The 13,415-nt window shown below is 38.0% G+C and overlaps 1 protein-coding gene across 2 annotated transcripts in view; it reads right to left on the bottom strand.

The window, feature by feature from the left end:
• Window positions 1-3,274: 3,274 nt before the first annotated feature.
• The window catches only part of hace1 (HECT domain and ankyrin repeat containing E3 ubiquitin protein ligase 1), a gene marked incomplete at its 5' end in the record, with an annotated part of 33,623 nt that continues 23,482 nt past the window's right edge, over window positions 3,275-13,415 (bottom strand). For both annotated transcript variants that reach the window (XM_042333070.1, XM_042333071.1), the window contains 9 exon segments: window positions 3,275-4,203; window positions 5,481-5,594; window positions 6,346-6,416; window positions 7,068-7,166; window positions 7,899-8,030; window positions 9,917-10,113; window positions 10,519-10,668; window positions 11,545-11,632; window positions 12,312-12,409. In XM_042333070.1, coding sequence (XP_042189004.1) covers window positions 4,101-4,203; window positions 5,481-5,594; window positions 6,346-6,416; window positions 7,068-7,166; window positions 7,899-8,030; window positions 9,917-10,113; window positions 10,519-10,668; window positions 11,545-11,632; window positions 12,312-12,409 — 1,052 coding nt within the window.

Here is a 13,415-nt window from a genome sequence, read left to right as displayed (position 1 = left end):
GAGTCACTGCCAGAAATTGTGCTTGAAGCCAAAAAACTAAAAAAAGAAAATGCATAACTGGGGAAGAAGGAAATACTGTAAAGAGATTTAGAAAAGGGCAATAGAAGAGGTAGCAGCTTGTGTGGAGTATAACACTAGCACGGAACAGTTGAGCGCAATGGCCTGTTTCCATGTTTTATCATTTTATGTAATTCTACCATCTGAACAACACTATTCAGTCAATGGAGGACTCCTCCAAGTTGTTGAAAGCTTTTGGTTAATTCTTTGCAACCTTTAATGCTTTGGCTACTGAGGTTACCCTAACCAAGTCAATAATGTCTTCTGCTATTGCACTTTATTTCTACATTACAACAACAAGATTACATTTATATAGCGCCTTTCACGTCAGGAGAACTTCCCAAGGTGCTGGACAGTGTACAGCATTTTAGACCCAAGCTGGGGTCAGGGAGGGAGAAAGGAGGGGAAGGGAAGGGGGTGGCCGATGGCATGGTCGAAGAGAGGGGTTTTGAGGTGGGACTTGAAGGAGGCTAAGGAGGAGGTGAGGTGGAGTGATTGGGGGATGGAATTCCAGAGGTTGGGGGCAGAGTGGCTGAAGGCTCTCCTGCTAATGGTGGGGCAGGTGGTCAGGGGACAGGAGAGCAGAGGGAACAGGCGGGTTGGTAGGGGATTAGGAGATCACAGATATAGGATGGGGCGAGGTCATGGAGGCCTTTGTGGGTGAGGACCAGGATCTTGAACTGGATCCTCTGAAGGATAGAGAGCCAGTGGAGTCGGGCGAGAGTGGTGGAGATGGGGTCACAGAGTTTGGTACAGGAGAGGACACCGGCTGCAAAGTTCTGGATTATCTGCAGCCTGTGGAGGGGAGTTGGGAAGGCTGACAAGCAGGGTGTTTGCACAGTCGAGCCTGGAGGTGATGAAGGCATGAACAAGAGTTTCAGCGGCCTGAGGGGTGAGGTAGTGGTGAAGTCGGGCGATGTTTACGGATGTGAAGGCAGAGCGGGTCATGGATTGGATGTGGGGGAGAAAAGACAGTTGAGGGTCGAACAAGACATCGAGGTTCCTGACTGGCTGGTGAGTTGAAGTGTGCAACCATGGAGGTTGTTGCTGCCAGAGCCTGAGGTGCTGAGGCGCTGGCGCGAGACAATCTGGAGGGCTTCAGTCTTGTTCGCATTCAACTGTAGGAAATTTGCCCTCATCCAGGACTTGATGTCCGACAGGCAGTCTGTCAGGACAGCAGTGGTCCTGGAGTTGAGGGTGGAGACAGAAATAGAATTGGGTGTCATCCGCATACATGTGGAAGTTGACCCCATGTCTGCAGATGATGTCACCAAGGAGGAGCATGTAGATATTAAAGAGGAGAGGGCCAAGGACAGAACCCTGGGGGACACCAGACATGACAGTGCGGGGGCTGGAGGAGAAACTGTTAGAGGCAACAAAGAGACAGTGAGAGATAGGAATCGAACCAGGCAAGGGCAGGTCCGCGAAGATTAAGTAAAGCGGAGAGGCGGTGTATGAGGATGGAATGGTTGACAGTGTCGAAGATATTACTCCCTCTATCGGCATTTTTTTGGATGATGTACTTTCTTTGTGATTGACTTTTGTCATAAATATTTATAATCCTATCCCAAACTTGTCTGGGTTACTTTCTCTAGTTTATTAAAAATCAGCCCTGTAGCATTAGGTTAGATTATCAATTTTGCATTGATTTTATATTCAACATCTAATTCACCCAGACTCTTTCATAATAAATTCAAAGTATATATTGAAAAGGTCGGTGACAACACAAGCTTTTACCACTCCTCTTTGGATCGTTTGTCCAATTTATCCTCATCAGCTTTAACTGCTGCTTGCTCCCCATTAGGTTACTAATTCCATGAATTCTTACCTTTTACAGAATATCCATTAATCTGTTATGCTTCATTCTGTCACTTTCTCATAATCATACACTTCTCTCCATTTCTATTGCCTACTCACAAATCATTCTTAAAGCAAATATCCCTTTGCATGTCCCTTTCCTGCTTCAAAACCAATCAGATCCTGACTGAATTCCCAAACCAGCTTTCTATCAGCCTGATTTTAGCAGCATTTTCACAGTATGGCTCATATTACTGATGCTTTGAAGTTCTCCAAATTCTAGTATTTAAGCTTGTCAAAGATGTTGTGATTATATACTTCGAGAAACATTCCAGGACGCTACCATCGTGACGGGCACTATATAAATGCAAGTTGTTGAGACAGTCTACCAGTGGGGTTCATGAACATTACATGATGCTTCAGAGCTGGACCATTTTCTGTACATCAAGCATTCCCAGATCCTGCGAAATATCTCTATTAGGCCACTACATTCGTCCACAAAATAGTCAATATACAGAATATCCTATGGTACACTTTTAGACAACATGATGACTTGAAAGGCTCCATTAACAAATGATTACCATCATCTTTTTCAAGTCTTTTCCCTTCTTCATGAACTGGTTATAACATGCTCACCTTTCATATAGCAATCTAAAACTCTTTCCAACTCACTTACCATGCAGATTTTCTTCAGGTCTTGTTCATATGTATATACACAACCTACCTAATGTTTTTTTTCCAAATAAAAAACCTTTGCTTTGTTATTAATTAAACCATTCATTTTATTCTTCCCTGACTTTTTAATTTTATTACATTTTCTGCTCTTGTATCTAATTCTTCAGTTTCTTATCTTTTGTCTTCTATCCACATCTATTTGTTCCAGATTACTTAGTTACGTGATTAAAAGTCCTGTGAATAAGTTCTGAACTATTGCTTTTAATATAATAATCCTTACATTAAACAGAGTGCTTCACTGATAAAATGTCTCAAATCTTCATGGGCTATTTTTCTGCAAAGTGTAGTAACTGGATTTCAGAATTATTCTCAGCATCAATGGGAGAGCAGACTTGAAAAGCCAAATGGTCTGTATTTGCAGAAAATTGGCTGCCACATTTTGTCCACAAAATATAGTCAGTTCACTTTACAATATATTCTGGAAGAGCTTTGAGATGTCTCAAAGACATGATAAGGCGCTATATCAAGGGCAAGAACTTGGGTCCAGTCCGCTCCTCCATCTCCCCCTTCTCCTCCTGCTTCCTCTTCCACCATCTTTGTTCCAGCTCAATGGCTGAATAAATAACACCACAATCTTCCACAAACAACTCAGCCAAGTAACTGGTTCAGCCAAAAACTCATTGCAACATGGTAAATCTATTGCACTGCAATTTTAAAAAATTGAGTCCATGTGAAAGTAAAATTTTCAATAAGAAATTTAATGGCTTTTTTTTTAAAAAAGAGACATGCATATTAGGAAGAGATAAATAGCAATTGCATTATATTCTACAAACACAAATATACAAGACTTGAACCAACAATATATACAGCACAGAATTTTCACAATGTACAAGAACTGTCAGTTGTAAGACATTTTTATCTATTAAACTGGTTATTGGGACTTATTACAGTGCAGTAATTTTGTTAATTATTTCAATGTCAGTATCATCTATCAAATATAGTTTGGCATTTCTACTGACCTCCATTTTAGTATGGCAATTTAAATTATGAAGTCTATATTTAACATTTACACCTTCAGAAAAATAAAATATTAAACAAAAATTTGGTTTTCTTACTTTACAAAAAATAAATCAATGTAAAGGAAAAATAAAATTAAAGTTTGGATTTGGAACCCCAGCAGGGCTTATTCTTTGTAAATATAGAACTCTTGGCAACATCACCAAAATACAAGCATATTTAGAAGTACAGTTGTGTGCATGGATTTCAGGCTTCTGAGTACAGAATAGATTTTGACCACACCCAGCTGTGTTTAATAAGTTTCTAACATCTGTCACCAAAAGCACGGAATTACAAATCAGGGACCTATATATTTTTTAAAACTATGTAAACTATGTAAATGTTATGTAAACACACAAGCATAGTGCTTGACAAAAATAATGAGTGTAGTGCCATGCAGCTATGACACATATGAATTTTAGACTGATCAAACACTTCCACCCCCACCTATCACCCAAATTGGTTGCAATAATAAACTCTGTTTGGGAGTGTATGCTTCAAACATTCAGCTCTTTTCATGCCATTGTGTAGCCGTAGCTGCCACAGTGCAAAGCCACGAGAATTCGGTCTTTAAGATTTTCTTTGCTTGGATATTCTGGCAATTTTAGCATGTTGATGCTGGAAAAAGGAAAAACAGTTTATAAAGTGAAATAAATATTTTTACAGGTCAAACTTCAAACTTGTGCCTAAACCAATACCGATACCAGACTTCAAAGCAAGAAAGATACAATCCATAAGTCACAACCGTAAGACAATCGAAAATATCTTTACATAAATTTATCTTGTGAATTTACTAAAATATATAGAAGATAATGAATTGTTGTGTGATTGATTACCAAAAATAACTTGTTTGACACAACATTATTGCAGACATTGACTGAATCATTGCAGACACTGACAACTATTGCAGGCACTGTTCCAAAAATATTTGCAGAGCAGGAATATTGAAAAGTATAGGGAGCAAGCTAGAAAATGGAATTAGATTGGCTCAAGTGGATAAAAACACATGACAATATGATAAGTCACTATGTGACTTGATAGATCAGACGACAGATTTTACCATTCTATGATTTTACTGTAATACCCTTGCTTTGTCCAAAAATGCATGTTTAAAATGTACAGAACAATTAAGTCTAAGATGGAAGTTTTTACAAGCTGAAGGGTTAAACAGCGTAAAAGGTTATGTTTGTGCTTTCAATTAATCTACTGATGAAGACAGAATACAAGTGTAAGATGCATTCTACAATACTGCACCTTCAACTTCCAAAGTAAATCAACTATAACATTCAAAAGAATACTTATAAAATGCATTGCTTATTATTTTATCTTGTCAATACTCAATTAATATACAATTGCCTCAAAGTAATCATTACACATTTATTTTTAGCATCTAGCTCAGAAGGCATCCCAAAATCAAATTAAACAAACACTCATGCTATTAAATGATTTGAGCAGCATCCTGCAATCATGAAACAACTGCCAAGAATGAAAGGTAGAGGTAAGTACAGGCCCTAAAATACCTGATTTTCTAAATTTGGATGCTTTGTCAAGAGAATTTTATTGGAGTGTCAAACTTTGGAATGGCAAAATTTCACAGGCATTTGGGCTTTTGTTTTAGAACACTGCTAATACTGTGTCTCATTACTTTCTATGATACTGATCTGCCACAAATAAAAACATTCTGCCAGCAGCATTTCTCATCCTTTCATGGCATTTGCTGCTTGAAATCTAATTAAATGCAGATACTTTATGAAACTATGTGTAATGCAAATAAGACATTTCTACAACTGATAAACTGGCAATGAAATTCAGAAGGCAATAGGTTTCCAATCATTATAAATTATACAATTGACATGTATTGTATCTACAACATTCTGGATACTAACTGTACATACCAAGTACTGGATGTTGGCAACAGATTTGAAGTGTATGGTACAGCAGCTATCGTAAACTTCTGTAAGCCACTGCCACCCATGAGATAAGCAAACCCCCCATGAGGAACCCTAGAACTAGAAAACATACACATGAGTTAATAATTGAGACACACAATAAAGCATCAAAATAAACATGGAACTATTTTAATCAGCAAAATCATTAAGTGTGAAGATTTACTTTAAAACTAAAACACTCTTGCATTAATAATTTTTTTAAAAAACTACTTCCTCACTCTGTCAGTTTTTTTCTAATCGCTCTTCACGTTACTTTTTTGTTCTACTGGGCTTCAATTGCCTGCAGTACATCATCCATGAGGCCATTATTCATGTTGCAACCTTAAAAGTGAATGCTGGTAGGATATTTAGCTGCTGGGAGTAATCACAGCCAAATACACCATTCTTCTCTCCACCAAATTTTAATTAGTAATTTGGCGAATGATGTTATCCTGGATTAGTTCGCAATTATATTTAATCAACAATGATATTTGTTTGTGCCCAATTGACCAAAAATACCTTCTTTCTACACAAGAAATTAACTTCCTTATAAAATCGTGTTTTTAATTATTTTTTTAACAAAGAGGCAAGAGTTTTCACTTTTGTCAACCAGGACCATCTTAGCAGTCAGGGTTAAAACAGACCTCTGCCATGGCTCCCAGAACATTTTTCCACTGGGCTCTGTGTCAGTCTGGCTCAGTTGTCACCTGAGTTAGAAAGTTGTCCCACGTTGGGTCTTGGAACCCATAATACTGGGAAGACTGTCACCCCAGCACTGGGATAGAAGGTGGAGGGATAGAAGCAGAGGTACATTTACGTCAAAGTTTCTCACCTGCCAGTAACAAACTGCAGTAGTAAAACACATTCTTCTTGGGTTAATGCCTCCACAATCTCCCAAAACCACTGGAAAAAGAGACTTTGTAAGTGATTCATAGTCACACATCAATATTTTGTAAAGGGAATTCCAATTGAACTTGGCCTATATCCACAACTAAAGCAGAGACAATATTATATAGGTATGATTACAACAACAACAACAATTTATGCTTGTACAGCGCCCTTCACGTCAGAAAGATGTCCCAGTGCTCTGGAAGATCAGCGGTTTTGGACTCGAGCTGGGAGTTGGGATCAAGAGGGGTGGAGGGCGGAGGGTGGTAGGGTGGCCGAAGGCACGGTAGAAAAGGAAGCTCTTTAGACGGGACTTGAAGGAGGCGACAGAGGGGGTGAGGCGGAGAGATTGTGGGATAGAGTTCCAGAGCATGGAGGCAGGGATGCTGAAATGCTCAACCACCAATGGTTGGGTGGAAAGTGCGGGGGACCTGAAGCATGCCGGTGACCACCGAGCGGAGAAGCTGATATGGGATTAATGTTGAAAAGGATATGGATTAAGTGGGTGAAGTTTAACTTCACATCTGGCCTCATTATAAATTCCATCAGTATTTAAAATGGGTAAGCAGCATGAAAAAATATTATATTCCTTAACCTGAAAAGCATTTAAAAAAAACAAGTGGTAAACTATCAGTATCACTACACATTTCCAGCTGACAGTAGCACCTGTATAACTGGGTCCTCTCTTTCATAGCCACTGGTATATTCTGTATTCCTCTTCCAGTCAGCTACATCAATCTCTGGCATTCCAGAAAGCAACAACTCCTGCCGACAAAGAGAATAAATGATGTCAATTTCCAAACTTTTTTTATAAGTGAGTTACAAATGACAAATTACAATTTGTTATTTCATCTCATCTTTCTACATCTTTCTCAGCCTTTCCTTTACCTTCCTCCCATTACAATATAAAACTTTCTTAAGAGTCCAGAATCCTACCCTTTACAACCCTTCCTAGTCCCTATTCCAGCTGCCAATTACACTCAATAAAAATAAATATTTTTTGGTGAGTGGCCTCTTGAAACATGAACCCCTGTCCACCTGCCTTAGAATATTTGAAAGATTTGGGGGGGCTAATCTCTCAATCCCATCTCACATATTTGCGTCTATAATAATCCCTTCCAAGATATCTCTTTGTAAGGCTGAAGAACCATAGTTTGTCAAGTGATACTTTATCAGAATATTATAAAAAAATAATAATCCTTGCATTTGATATCGCGCTTTTCATGTCTTCTAGACGTCTCTAAGTGCTTCACAGAATATACTGCAAAGTGAATTGACTGTATATTTGTGGGCGAAATGTAGCAGCCAATTAAGCACAGCAGTGTCCCACGAACAGTCGTGGATTGAAGTGACCAATTTAATATTTTTCTTTCTTAAGGGATTATTATCAGTCGTGTGGAGTGTTCCAAATCAATAGGTTATACCTTAAAAATAATTTCAAAGAACTAGGGGCCAGCAAACATGTTTCAGAGGTATGTTTAGTACTAGCATTCTTACCAGTTCATACTCATCAAAAAGCTGAATTAGAGAGGGAGGAATGAATAGATGAAAACCTTGCAGGAAAGCATTTATCTGAGGCTGAATAGCTCGAGTCATCCGTAATTCAGTAACAAGCTGCACATATTCAGCCTACAAAAGAAAAATAGCAGTGACTTAAACTTCATAAAACAGACATTTAATCAAACCATTAAATGAATAAATCACTACATGCAGAAATTTGGAATTGTCCTTTGAGTGTGATTGATATTAACCCCTTGCATCTTCTAATAAAAAGGCAGCTGAGTTTTTATATTATATATACATATAAAAAAATATATCCGGATGTCTTTAAAATAAATCGTTTGAAAAGGCAATACAGTAAACGTCACACAAGTTATATTAGTTGGGGCCATATATTTAATATGACTTTTGCAAAGTATGTGTTTTGTGAAACTTGCACAAGTCATATCATATATGACTAATATAAAGTTATGCACAACAACAATACATTTGTATAAGTCGGATTTTATATGACTAACACATAACAAATGCAAGTACTGAACTGGTTGGTGATATTAAGGCAGGGTTTCTGTACCATGTTTAACTCGTGCATATTAAAGCTATGCTAACCTATTACTTTTATATACAATACTGCACTGTACTGCATCTCAAGTGCAGAAAGTATGTGCTGTACAATGGATGGTACAACCAAATAGGCTCCAAAATAGAACGGTTTTAATAGAATATAAACCGTTTTCCAACTTTGAGGGCAAAGATTAAAACCAGGCATCTCCCCATGATAGAAGGGAAGAAATCTATTAGTGGAGAAGTCACTCCTCTCATATGCCACCAATGAGTCAGTAACAGAGAGAGAGAGAACAAATGAGCTCTGTTCTGACTTTCTAAACACAAATAAACACAACAGGACCGATGAAAATTTATTCAAATTATGTTCAACATTAAAGGAGAAATCTGTTTATAATGTCTCTAGTATTGCTCAGTTAGAAATTAATGATCCAAAATTAAATAGAAAATTATACAAAAACTATTGAGCAGAGTTCTAGCTTGATGTTGATCCAATAAAAGGGGTGGTATTTTGCATAATATTGCACACAAAATAATGATTTTTTTTAACGTAGGCTGTCAGTAGATTTAAGATAAATGAATACCCCCCTTGGATGGCTCCCAAAATGTTCAATTTATGCATTCCCGCAGTTATACATTTTTCACTAAAAATCTATACATCAAAGAGAGAATTATAGCTGAGGATCATTTAAACAGCCCAACAACAACTTGCAATTATATAACGGCCTTCACATGGGATAGCTTCTCAGAGCGCTGAAATTTACATTTAATAGTTGGGGTCTGTGGAATATCAACCAAAATTATATTGGGCGCACGATCACAGGTCAGCACTTACACATTCACATCACGTGTGCCCAAAAAATGGTCAGCTACCTGCACATCAACCAACACGTAGGAAGTGACATCAGTAGTGACCAATGACATAAAACATGTTATTTTATTAGTGTCTGAGAAACCAGCTAGCATTACGAAGCAAGCCTGCTGGCTTCCTGCATGCATTTGGATTTTTTGTTAAGTAAATGTCAAGAGCCACTCAAGAACTGTATTATAAGCAAACTGCATGACAACAAAGCACATTATAACAGGGTTCCCCTGCACTTTAAGAAACTGATCAGCCCTGCCAAATTATCAAAGTGAACCTTGCTAAAATAACCCAGCATTTTGTAGTGTTAAAAAGCTGCACATTAATACCCTTATTCGAGCTTAAACTACAATACATAAAAAGGTAATAAAAGGCAAAACACTGCAGGTGCTAGAAATCTGAAATAAAAACAGAAGTCGCTGGGAACACTCAGCAGGTTAGGCAGCATCTATGGAGAGAAAAGTGAGTTAACATTTCAGGTCAATGACCTTTCGACAGATCTGTGCTGAGTGTTCCCATGACTTTTGTTTTTATTAAAGATGTGTACAAAGAAAGCCTAATGGTTCTATACAAAATTGCATTAATTTACCTTATTTTCCTGTGAAACAAGTATACTTGTCCCTCCTGGTTTTAAAGGCACTTCTTCCATTGCACCAAACACATCGGTCTCCACAGAAAACATAAGTTCGAGACCTAAATCACTGATATCATTGTCCAGAATCCATTGGAGGTTTTTAGCATATTCTGGGTCAATAGAGGCTACATCCTGGTAGTTTACAGGAATACCTGCAAATGTACATACACATCAAAAAACCTTTATAACTACTGGATGTTGTAACTTTAAGACAAACATCTGAAAGAAAAATTATGAAGCAAAGTATGTCTTTTCGAGAACTTTAACTAAATTCTTAATTTTTGTGGATTTTTTTAAAAAAAATTACATTGTTGTGCGCCACTGGCTGCTGTGTTTCGCCCACAAAATACACAATCAATGCACCTTACAGTATATCCTGTGAAGTACATTGGGATGTCTCATCGACATGATAAGGTGCTACATCAAGTAGCGGGAGATTATCATCAAAAAATAGTTCTGATAGAGTTCAAAGGACAAATCAGGCTCCAAATCACTTTCTGCTGTTGTTCAAACATGCAATAGATCTGAATTAGAATTTTAAATCACACCATACTTACCAAGGATGTGTTTGTAGAATGAGCGTGTAAAATAAATGTTAACCAACTGACGGTGATAAAGGGCTAAACCTAGAATCTGCCCCGCAAAGCGGAAGTAATTGAGGTGGTCAGGGTTAACTGAAGAATTACTGTTAGGCTGGAATGTGGTTCCTGTTCAAAAAAACACAAAAAACTTTCTGTTCAAAGGCAATCAATAGTTTCAAGAAAATTACATAGTTTCAGGAAAAATGAGACATACATTAGAAATAATGACCACCGTGGGAGATTAAAGAGGTAAAGCTTTTAGGGACTCACACAGTGAGCAATGGGAAAAATAGCAGTAAAGCTGGGACGCAACAATGCATTTAATTGGGAAAGGACAGGTCAGACATGGGATGATAACTGGAGAGACTGGAAATCCAGTATGGCATTTCAGTAAGTGATAATGACAGCAGGTTGGAACGGAAAGGGTACTATGTCAAAGTTTGACTCCATCAGTGAACAGAGCGGAGAGAAGCAGCATCTTAGTGGAAATGAGCTGGGCAGGAATGAGGCAAGGGAGCAGGTGATGCATTTCTTGCAGGAGATAACAATGGAGGAGGAGGAGGGAAGATGACGTCAAAGGTATGAAGGGTGGGGGATGGTAGAGGAAGTAGATGGAGCTGAATAGATGTCGCAGGATTGGGGTAAAAGGAAGTTCAATACTCCTTACACTTAGTGTTCAAGGTAAGGATTGAGAGAGCATGCAAGAGTGGGCAGAGGATGCCCTTTGCCCTCCAGGATGATTCTGAGCCACAAGGAAGGTTTGGCCAACGCCATGGTGCATCGGCGAAATTTGGTGTGATCCAGCCAGATGTGGTGCTGGACTGGGAGAGATTTGAGCCATAGCCCTTTAATGCACAGACTTTGGGCATTGAAGAACAAAAGGCTCTTACTATTAACCTGTTTTCAACTGAACCCTTGAACATTCTTAAACACTCAAATTTGAACTAGTCTGAGATAACTTTCTTTCAATTTGAACCATCACTGTCGACTAGAGGCACTTACCATCGGCTGACTGTGTGAAAAGTGCATAGTCTGGATTAATGATCTCATTGGAGAGGATGTCAAACCATTCACGTACCACACCTTGACCCTGAATGGAGGAAAGATATAGCATAAATAGAACACCAGTCATTTATTTACTTACTTTCAGAGTAAGGTTACTCTCGAGCTACATAAAATATTTATATAAAATATAAATATTATTATTATGATTTTTATTAGTTAATTCTATGAAAAACTGTCTGCATAGCTTAAATGTGCAAAGCCTTTGGATATTAATCCTTGCATTTGATATACATCTCATCACCTTGTTAAAATGTTTAAAACGCTTCACAGAATTTATCGTAAAGTACAGTGATTGTATTTGGAGGCAGCTAATTTATGCACAGCAATCTTCCACAGACAGCCATGAAGTGAACGCAATTGGAAGAAACTCCCTTCTCTTTTCGAGCCATGCCATGGGGCATTTAATGTCTATCCATACTTGCAGACAGAACCAAACATTAACATCTCAATGTCTGAGGAGTACCACCTTAGACAATGCAATGCTCTCGCAGCAATGTACTTGCATGTCAGCCTAGACTTTGAGCTCAAAGAGCAATTTTTACAAGAACTTAGCTTTTGTTCTTCTCAAATCATAAACACATTGATGTATTTAAAAATAGTTACTGGTTTAATATCATAACTGAAATTACTCTATGCAAATTGTCTTATAGCATTGTAGCTAGTCTCTGAATAATTAAGATTCTTATCAGAAAAATATTGCTCACCATCCCTTCCTCTCCATGGAAACGTACAGCAACACCCTGCTTCAATTTTTCATAACTTGCTTTTGACACAACCTCACAACTGCTCTGGAAAATTGAATCTGGAAAGAGAAAAATAACCAATGTACTTAATTGAAACGCAAGACATAGGAACATAGGAAGAAGAGGTCATTCAGCCCATTCATTGAACCTACTCCACCACTTTATTAAATTCTAGCTGGACCCGTTACAGCTTCACTTGCAACCAAAGGATCCAATATGGAATGTAGAATGACACGAACAGATAAGACTTACTTATCCTTGAAAGGTTTGATTTTCGCTTAGGTATCTTTATAATGACAAATATAAATGTATAATTTATAATCACTGGGACGTCCTTATGTGAAAGGCGCTTTAAAAATGTAATTTTGTTGTTGCTGTGGCTTAGCTTCGTCTGTGTTCTTTATTTTGCTCCTGCCACTTTGCTACACGCTTGCTCTGTGACGCACAATGCCACAGCGTCACGGTCAGCCGGCGCGGCCACCAGTTGTAACTGTGAGTACATACGTAGGTGCTCTGTGACGCAGGATGCCACAGCGCCACTTTGACTCGTCAGACATTAGGTGTAACTGCAGTGAAAAACGTAAAACTGAAATACATTTTAGGTTATAACTCATGAACGATAGGAGATACCCGAAAACAAATATGCCCGTGTCACTCCCAGCTGCAAGACCTTTCTGATAAATTGCGTCTGTGTCAATTGTTTATTGATAGCCTTCTTGAAATGCAGACAGATATTGTTGTTTTATATTTATATATATATAAATAATGGCAGATATTTTAATTCCATTTCCCTACCTTTTCTCCAGATTCCTTCATACCATTACTTCTCAAATATGATTGTGATTCAGATAGTTGCAAGATCTGCTTTTCCAAAAAGTAGTTGTTTTTTTTCCAGTTATGCTGGTTTACGTTCACCTCCTATTTCAAGTTTGTTCCCAAATGTCAATTAATTTATCATGTTGCAATCTTTAGTTGCATGAATTTGATAAGAAGCAAAATATGTTATTCTAATCTTACCTAGATCACTTGGAATAGTCAGTGCAGTTTTGGACAATTTACCTTGAA

The sequence above is a fragment of the Callorhinchus milii genome, unplaced genomic scaffold, assembly GCF_018977255.1.
Source record: "Callorhinchus milii isolate IMCB2004 unplaced genomic scaffold, IMCB_Cmil_1.0 Scaffold3, whole genome shotgun sequence".
NCBI lineage: Eukaryota > Metazoa > Chordata > Chondrichthyes > Chimaeriformes > Callorhinchidae > Callorhinchus > Callorhinchus milii.
The sequence above is the reverse complement of the archived record's forward strand: the minus strand, read 5'-3'. Positions and strand labels throughout refer to the sequence as shown.